General features: G+C 43.2%; 1 protein-coding gene across 1 annotated transcript in view; it reads left to right on the top strand.

Annotated features, from left to right (window-relative positions):
• The first annotated feature begins 4,330 nt into the window (after positions 1 to 4,330).
• The window catches only part of LOC114030509 (lymphocyte antigen 6E-like), a 19,303-nt gene continuing 13,665 nt past the window's right edge, over positions 4,331 to 9,968 (top strand). Inside the window, exon 1 of the mRNA XM_027845344.1 lies at positions 4,331 to 4,428. Coding sequence (XP_027701145.1) covers positions 4,380 to 4,428 — 49 coding nt within the window. The 5' untranslated portion in view covers positions 4,331 to 4,379. The remainder of the gene's footprint in view (positions 4,429 to 9,968) is intronic.

Below are 9,968 nucleotides of genomic sequence, written 5' to 3' on the forward strand. Positions count from 1 at the left end.
ACTTACTGGCTGTTTGACCCTGGGCAAGTCATTTATCCTGTTTGCCTCAGTTTCCACGTCTGTAAAATGAACTGGAGAAAGAAATGGCAAAGCACTCCAGTATCTTTGCCAAGAAAACTCCAAATGGAGTCACAAAGAGTTGGACGCTACTGAAATGACTCAGCAACAAGAACAAAATTACTTAACGAGCATTTTTTACCTCCAGAACTGGATGCAGTCCTGAGCTGTTGAGAGCTGCTGGGAACAATATAAATCCATGTTGCATAGCCTTATTTGGGCCCTCACTGCTCTGTGGCAGTTCATCTCTGCCTGGCTGTTTCCCACATTGCCCACAATGGGTTCTCTAAGCTTCTCCTCTGTTTAAAGGTCTGACTTCATCCTCACTCCCCTCTTGGAGAGCCAGGTATCAAGGTGCCAGGCAAGGAGAGCTATATTTGGAGTCAGCACACTTGGATCTAAAACTCCAGTTACGCTGCTCACTGCTTATGTGACCTTAGTCAAATCTTCTACCTCTCTGGGCCATCCCCATCTGCAAATCAATCACTCAAAGGATGTCTAAAGTTCCTTCCAGCCTCAGACCTGTGATAAGGACCCATGACTTCTATATCTTTATCTGCAGCAAAAATCTCTTGGCTGAGTTTAGGTCATCTCCATCTGTTCTAAACAAACCTAAATGCCTAAAAGTGACTTCATCATCTTTTCTCCCTCCATGCCGCCAACCTACTTCTCTTCCTTATTTCATATTTCTTTTGACTGTACCCCTATCCTGTTAGGACAATTCAGGTCCAATGTCTATTGACTCTTCCCAATCTCTCCTTACGTCCAATCTGATGCAAAATCCTAGTGTGACCAGGGAGTGGCCACTGAAAGCTCAGTCCTAGAGACATGCATATTTGGTGATCTTGCTTCCCGGCTTGTGTTAATGAAGAATCCTGTGTCACTCCACTTCAGAGCATGTGTTGTTCAGTCACTTTTCAGTCATGTCCAACTCTTTGTGACCCCATTTTTGGGTTTTCTTGGCAAAGATACTTGTGTGATTTGCCATTTCCTTCTCCAGTTCATTTTACAGATGAGGAAACTGAGACTAACAGGGTTAAATGACTTGCCTAGGGTTGCATAGCTAGTAAATGTCAGAGGCTAGATTTCAACTCAGGAAGATGAGTCTTCCTGACTACAGGTCAGCACTCTATCTGCTGTGCCACCCACTTGCCCTACGTGTATTGGTATTCTAGGACTATTTCCAGTCTGATAAATTTATATCTTTTTATTGGTTGCTGGGCCAGAAGCGGGTTGTATGCAAATGGCATACAAAAAGCCTCTTTCCCCTTTGGTTGATTTTGAAAGAGATACAGACAGACTGACTGACAGGGACAGAAAAAGTGAAAGAGACAGAGACAGAGAAAGAGAAAGGGAGAGACGGAATGAAGAAGAAAACATAGCATCAGGGTAGGGGGAGGAAAGCTAGGGTCAGCAGCTTACTTTTCCCAGTCAGGTCGTCATGAAGCCATGTCATGATCAAATGAGATAATACGTGTGAAAGCGTGATACCTGGCATGCAGCAGCTGTTTGCTCACCTCCCTCCCCATGTGTCCATGGTCCTGCTGTTGTTTCTGCCCCGTTGGGTCTAGAAGATGAAGTGCCCTAGGGCTGTGACTCTGTGAGCTTCAAAAAGCCAGTGGAGCATTGAGGGAATGGGAACTGAGATCCACGCCAGAGTCTGCAAACAGCCTGTCCCAGGGAAGAGTGTAGCCCCAAATGACCTACCTGACCCAGCCCAGCAGCAGTTCTACACCACCATGTTGATTTCTACAATCAAGAGAATGACTTTTTCCATAGAATGTATATTATTTGGGAATCAACTTTGTGGGGTGCATGCTTTGTAGCTACTATTCTCCTCAGGGACCAAGGAGGCATAGGGAGAGTGTGTCCCCAGGTTGCTGGAATGGTTTGTACTTCTCAGTAACTACCCCTTTTGTGAAAATTTAATTGATGGGAAAGAGGAGAGATGAGGAAAAGAGAAGAGAATAAGCATTTATACACCACCTGCTATATACGAGGCACTGTGCTAAGTTGCTTTACAAATACCATCTCATTTAATCCTCACAATGACCCTGGGAGGTAGGTGCTATTATTATCCCCATTTTACACGTGAGAAAACTGAGGCAAACAGAGATTAAGTGACTTGCCCAAGGTGACACAGCTGCTAAGTGTCTGAGGCTAGATTTTAATTTAGGTCTTCTTAAGGCCCAGCATTCTATCCACCTAGCTGTCTTTAATTGATATTAATTGATTAAATGATAGTGAAGTACTAATCACTAGATGAGGTATATAGGAGACGGTGATTGATTAGGGAGAACACCCTGGAATAGGGGCTTGAGCCAATGGCATCAGAAAGATCCAATTTGATCCATCAGGGTTATCTCTAGAACTCTGAATGGGAGATGAAGCCAGCCTCACTATGGAGACCCAATTTGTTCGTGTGAGTGGAAGTTGGGAAGTGGTCCATATGTCTAACATGGTGGGAAGGACAGGCCTCTGGGGCTCGCTTTCTCTACTCCTCCCTGAAGCTTATAGTGGTCATTGCTTCCTTACTCGAACACCTCCAGGAAAAAAGAGGTTGAATTGCCCCTGTAGAAGGGTGTATACAGTTCTGGCTCAACAGCCAATCAAAAAGGCATAAAGTATGTGGACTTTAGCTGTTGTTCAGTTGTTTCAGTCACGTCCGACTCTTCATGATCCCATTTGGTGTTTTCTTGGCAAAAATACTGAAGTGGTTTCCCATTTCCTTCTCCTGCTTATTTTACAGATGAGGAAACTAAGGCAAAAAGGGTTAAGGCACTTGCCCAGGGTGTCTGAGGCCAGATTTGAACTCATGAAGATGAGTCTTCTTCTATCCACTGCCCAACCTAGCTGCCTATGTGGGCTAGACATAGCCATAGAATACCTGTGCATTCTCTCAAGTGGAGATCAGGGCCCTCCATTACACATTCCCAGAAGCAGGCTAACCAAATGGGTGTCACTACTCAATACATATAATTTCTCTGAACCTCAGTTTCTTCTTCTGTAAAAACTATAAAGTTGGACCATGTGGTCTCTGAGGTTCTTTCTAGACCTCAATCCATTGTCCTATGATTTCCTTAACTTCAATTTTATGCTTCTTCTCCAATGCAATAGAACATTTTTTTCTTTGAACCATTTTAGTTTGCAAATTTAAGTAACTTCATATGCATGTTGTACTCCCTGATGACAACTGTTTATAACTAAAAGGAATGTCTTCTTTGTCTTTGGGCACCCTTGCGTCTCTACCATAGGAACTGGTGCAAGCATAACACTTAATGGGACCTGAACTATGTATCTCACCTAGGTTTTCTGGGGATCGAAGACATAAAAGTCTTTGAAAATGGTAGAGTTCTGTAAAAAATAACTCGCATCCACATAAAGCTTTGTGGTTTATAAAATACTTTCTACAGAACAATCAGCAAAACTAATGACTTGGGGATTCTTATTATCTCTATTAAAAAAAATAACAAAACTGTTACTCAGTGAGCCAAGTTCATTTAATCAAAAATTAAGGTGATAGATGGTCTGTAAGGGGCCTACTGGCTCCAAAGAACTTGACTTCTAGTATTCTTTGGTCTGTCCAAGGTCATTCAGCTAGTAAAAGTCAGAGTTGGGCAATCAACTTTGGCAAAGCCTGTTATTGTACCTATATCTCAAAAAGCACAGGGGGCTGACTCGTGACTCTTCTCTTTGATTATTCCTGCTCAAGTGATTCAGTTCAATTCATGAGACCACTTCTAAAATTCTTTTGTCTTTTGACCTTTAAGAGATTCCTACTCCAAACCTTTCCGCCTGGCTCTGAGGTGACCTTGTTAGAGGAATACAGGCTACATACCTACCAGTCTAGAACTAGCAGCGGCCCAGGCATTGGTCTCCTGAGTCCTTGCCTACATCAGCACGGAGATGGAGTGGACGAGGCTGTGACATCACTGTACTGTTGGTTGAATGAATGCTTTTTGCCACAGCCTATGGAAGAATACCTTCAAAGGCATGGAGGGGAGTGCCACCTGCATGCCAAAGAAACCATGGATCCCGGAAATATGGAATATTGTTTTTTGACCCTTTGGTATCTCGTCCTTGAAAAACGCCAAAAGATAACATTGATACTATGGTAGTACTGAGTGGAAAGATAAATAGGAGGAGTGTTTGTATGCCCAGACCGCAGAGCCATTACCTGCTGGTACGGTTTTAACTGATTGGACCTAGCTGAAATGAGACTTACTTTTTTTTAAACAAATCCTTCTTCATCTTTCCACAAGCCTGTTGCTGACTCCTGAAGACACAAGCCCTGCTGGACGGCCTGAGGAGAGCAAGCTCAGATGGCATCTTACCTGATTATCTTGATGGCACTTCTGTGTTTTGACCAAGGTGAGATGTCCTGAAGTTTTCTACTGAGAAATGAATTTTTCTGATATTGTGTAAAAAGTAATTTTGATGTCTGGAAAATCCCTCTCATGTCTCTCCAAGCAACTGAGCTCCATTGGAGGGAGGGATGGATTTGCCCTGTGCTTCTTCAGGATGCCTAGAGCAGCCACAGAAAACAACGATATTTAAGACTCTAATTTTTGGAGAAGGTGCCAACCTGTATTGGTAGAGTGCATTTCCTCCCCTGGGAGTTTCCTATACCAATCACAGGTCCAGTCCTCATCTCTTTTATCCTTACTGTGAATGATATGGAAAATAAAGCCATCGACTTGGAAGGTAGTATGGGACAGGCAACAGAACATGGACTCTGAAGTCAGACACCTGAGTTCAAATCCTTCAAAGCTACCAGACAAGCCCTTCATCCTCTCTGAATCTCAGGTTCCTCATCTATAAAATAAGGCAATTGAAGTAGATGGTTTCAAGGTCTTTTTCCAGCTCTAACTCAGGGTTGTAGATTGAGAGCCATCAGGGACTTTAGACTATCTTCTCCAGTCTCTTCATTTTAAAGTTGAGGAAATTGAGACCCTGGGGAGTTGTGACTTGCCCAAGGTCACACGGGATGTGGGATTTGAACCCAGGCCATCGGATTCCAGAGTCAGTGTTCTATCCCTGTGGCAATGCTGCCTCTGAGTCCATGATCCTATTGCCTATAATGTTGATGGTAGTGATCATAGGGACAAGAAACAAACCTGTGATTTCACTGATAGAGACAACTCCCAAGTGATGGAATTCCCTCCACCAGTGCAGGTTGGCACCTTCACTGAAACTTAAGTCTTAGAGAATTGTTTACATGCTGCAAAATCACAGAATCTGAGGGCTGAAATGGATTTCAGCAGCCCACTTAGTATTCACAAATGAAACCCCCACCATAATCTACCAGAAGGGTGACTGTCCTGCCTCTGCTTAGAGACCTCCAAGGAGGGTGAGTCCACTTTCTCTTACTGAAATCAAATCCACCAACTCCTTTATTTTCAGAGAGGTAGTACATTGGATAGAATGCTGGTCCTGGAGTCAGGAAGGGTTCAAATCTGGCCTCAGACACTAGCTATGTGACCCTGGGCAGGCCCCTCAACAGCTGAATGCCTCAGTTTCTTCAACTGTAAAATGGGGCTAATATTAGCACCTACCTCCCAGGGTCATTGTGAGGATCAAGTAATGTGCTTAGCACAATGCCTGGCACATAGTAAGGACTATAGCTATTAGCTATTATTGATAGATATTTGTTCTTTTCACCCACCTACTCCTCTCCAAAGAGAATGTGGCAACTATCCTATTTAACTATAATGTCCTTGTGTTTTCTGATTTCATTAGTGACATTGTCCATAATGATAGATACAGTTCAGTTAGCACAGTTGTGTGTACATCATACATGTTCATCAATGGACAGGCTCTCACACTGAGATCAGCAACAGTTAATGTTTGTAAATTATCTAAAACCTGTGATGCTTGGTGCCCTTTTCCTCCCTTTTCCACCATTCGACTGCAATCCCCACAGAAGCAGAAGGATGATGAATGGGACCGAGAACAATTCTGTAATTTTTGGTTTTTTGATTGGTTTATGGGTTGCTGTGGCTGAGGAATTCTGTCATAAGGTCATAGACCTGGATCTGGGAAAGACCTCAGAAGTCACCTCGTCCAGCTCCTCTATTTTACAGGTGAGAAGACTGAGGCCCAGGGAAATTAAATTACTCAGTCAAGGTTGTACAAGTAGGAAGCATCCAAGGAGGGATTAGCTTTGACTCCAGACCCAGTGTTCTTCCCACTGTACTACACCAGCCTACCCATTGGTGATGAGCCTCTCCATCCTTAGCTCGACAGGGGTTCAGGTGACATCCTCAATTAGCCACTTGCTCCATACACCAAACCTTTCTAGCTTGATAGAACCTATTAGAGCTTGTGCTCTGTTAGCATAGTGGTTAAGATCCCAGGGTCACCTTTCTTCCAGTCATAAAGAAGCAGTCTAATAGTAGAGGAGCTAGGTTGTTATTATTTAATAGATATTTGTGGAATGATTGAATCAGGAGGAAAAAACTAAAAAATACAGCTAGGAAGGCCAAGTATTTTAAAGATTTCAAAGCAGAGATTCTTCACCTTTTTTTTTGTTTGTTTGTTTTGTTTTATTGACCCCTTTGGTGCCAGGAAGAGCCTATGGGTTCCTTCTCAGAATGTTTTTTAAATGTGTAAAAGAAAATTTATAGGACTGCAAAGGAAACCAATTATATTGAAATAAAGATGTAAAAAAACTTTCCATCCATAGTCATGAACCCCCTAAAAATCTATCCATAAACCCCTTGAATTAAAAACTCTTGCTTTAAAGCCTGGAAGGAACCACGCATTTAGAATCAGAGAGCCTAAGCTTGAATGGCAGACCCATTTCTACAGAACTTTAAGGTCTCCAAAGTATTTTCCTCAGAACAACCATGTGAAGGTGGGTGGTCATGCTATTATTCAGAATCGGGGCCAAACAACTTCATAGTAGGCATTTGAACCCAGATACACTGATTCTAAGGAGAAAAACTAGTTACTTCTTATAGCTTTCCTTGTAAGATTCCAAGAAAGGATTTCAAATCTAGTATTGATTCTGTGTTGTTTTGTTTTTTAATTTTGATTTTTTTTTTTTTTTTTGAGATTGGGTCTTTCTATCTTGCCCAGGTTGGGAGCTCAGGAGTCACTAATAGGCTTGATCTCTCTGCTGATGGGCATGGAAGCTTTGACCTCCTCTGTTCCTAATTTGGTCTATTTCATTCCTCTTCAGGCAATCTAGTTCCCCCACCCCCCAGGCTCGCCCCCTTAGGGACTCACCATATTGATGTCAGACTTAATACAGACACCCAATCAGCTTTAGTCTAACTGTAGCTCAGAATTCCTGAACTCAAGCTATCGGCCAGCCTGTCTCTCTGGTTGTATAGTGGTGATTACAGATGTGCACCATCACGCCTGGCTGCTCCTGTTTTATTTAGAATACTGCTTCAAATTTACTAATGCTGCAGCATAGCCTTGGCTTTTCACAGAGCCTCTGTGAGATCCTATGGGGCCCACAGAATTCATCAGGGGGCCAGAGGGGTCTAAAAACCCCCTCTTTAAAGTCGCAGCCTCCTAGCTATTTAATTAAAATTTTCCCTTCTTGTCCATGGAAAAGGACAGTGGCTGGGCCTAGGCAAATTGAGGGATCATAGAAATGCTGAGAAAGTATACAGACCAATGAAGCACAACAACCATGTTCCCTCCCAGTCTCCAGCTGATTAAGGCCAACATTTTGGGGTCTTTTTGGTGGAAAGGGGGTGCCAGGAATGGTTGGAATAATTCTTCAGTCCTCTCTTTTATGTTATGGTGGTCAGATAAGATCATCATAGAATGATGACCCTGGAAGAAACTTCAGAGGTAACATAGCCATGCCTCCTCATGTTACAAAAAAGGAAACTGAGGCCCAGAGACAGGAAGCAATTTCTCACACAGCTAGATTGGGGTGGAGAAGGAAATGCAGCAGAATCCAGGCTTTCTACTTCACTGCCCAAAGATTTTCCACATCACCCTGAGCCTGGGCAATTACATACTCTGTTTTGTTGTTATTGAGTCGTTTCAGTCACGCCTGACTCTCCATGATGCCAGTTAGGGTTTTCTTAGCAAAGATACTGGAGCAGTTTGCCATTTCCTTCTCCAGCTCATTTTACAGAGGAGGAACTGAAGCAAACAGGGCTAAGTGACTTGCCCAGGATCACACATCTAGTAAATGTAAGTATAAGTAAGAAGCTGGTTTTTAACAAAGGGCCTCCTGACTTCCAAGTGTGCCACCTACTTGCCTTTTACTAGATACTCTATAAGAAGCCCAAAATGATGAAAACCTTCCACTCATAGTGAACTGAGCTGATGTTTCTTCAATCATACTATAACTACTGAAATATTTATCATCTAAATGTTCCTGGCCCTACCCATCTTATCACTAAACCAATAGTTCTTTAGTTGTTGTAGATTAAGGTTTTCTTTATCATGCTTTTTCTTTCTCCTGGCAGTTGAGATGCCTTTCACACAGTCCTTTCCAGCCTTCAAATTCAAAGGTTTGAGGACTGCTCATGGAGAGTGGTGTAGAAGAGATGTCATTCAGGTATACGTTGGACTAGAGGCAGCCTGTGAGGTTTTTTGATTCTGGGATACCATACCAGGCACTGGGAGAGACACATAGTTTAGATTGGACATTGTCCCCATCCTCACAGACATATCAGTCTAAGCAGGGGCACATGAACACAAAAATGAATAACAGCAATGCACAATGATACATGATATGTGCATCAGAGAGGTATAAAACACAATGCTATGTGAGATCCTCCAGAGACAATTCAATTATGGGGGGAGGGAGGGGGATCAGGAAAGGCATCCTAGAGGGAGGAGGCATGTGAATGGCCTTTAAAGGTGGATTACAGTTCAGCAACAGCTGGAGGGTGGGAGGAAAGAGTGTGAGCACAGACCCAGAGTCCAGAGAGCACAGGTACTATTCATGGTCCTGCTTGGCTGGAGACCTTGAAGAACCATTAAGACGATGCCTTTAGAAACCAAGGAGTGACAGAACCCCTCGCCTGTCCTGAGACTTCTTGCAGCACAGACTGTCCTGACCCATTCCCAGCTTCAACATATACAGTGTTGTGTCCATTTCTTGGGCCACATGTTAGGAAGGATGCTAACCAATGACAGCATGTCCAGAAGAGGGCAGTCAGAAGGGGGAGGGGCTTAGAGACTGTACCCCACGGCAGGAAAGGGCTACTGAGGGACATGATCTCCACCTGGAGCAGGGAGCAGAGCTCTGGCCTGGATGTAAGCTCCCAAGTGTCCCCAATTCCACCGCTTGCTACCTATGTGATCATATAAGATGCTCTTGGTCTCTGAACCTCATTTTCTTCCTCTGTAAAATGGGCATAACCATACTAGCTCTGCCTTCCTTATGAGGTAGCTCTGAGGAAAGCATTTTGTAAACCATAAATGACTTGAGAAAGGGCAGCTTTTAATTTTTTGCTGCCATTTCTGTTTCTGTCTGGGAAGAACTTCGAAATTCAGGAAGACAAGGAGTAGAAGCAAAGAGCTTCACTAAGCAGGTATCCCAAATTCTATCGGTATCTTGGAATCAAAGGATGTTAGTAGTACTAGGGACCGTATAGATTATAGGTCCATTGTTTCACCCAATGCAGAAATCCCTGACAAGTAGTTATAACCTCTACTGTGATCCTTCCGGGAATAGGAGGCTCACTACTGACTAAAGTCATCCATTTGATTCCTTTGATTATAAGAAATTGATTAGAGGTGAGAGGGAAAGGAGAAGGAAAGAGAGAAAAGACAGAGAAAGACCAGAGGGACAGACAGAGACAGAGAGAGAAAAGAGACAAAGAAACAGAGACAAAGAAACAGACACAGAGAGAAGAAACAGTCAGAGAAAAAGAGAGGAGACAGGGAGAAAGAGACAAAGACAGAGAGAAGATACACAGAGACAGACAGAG

This window comes from Vombatus ursinus, unplaced genomic scaffold (assembly GCF_900497805.2).
Source record: "Vombatus ursinus unplaced genomic scaffold, bare-nosed wombat genome assembly UNPS02005236.1, whole genome shotgun sequence".
Classification (NCBI taxonomy): domain Eukaryota; kingdom Metazoa; phylum Chordata; class Mammalia; order Diprotodontia; family Vombatidae; genus Vombatus; species Vombatus ursinus.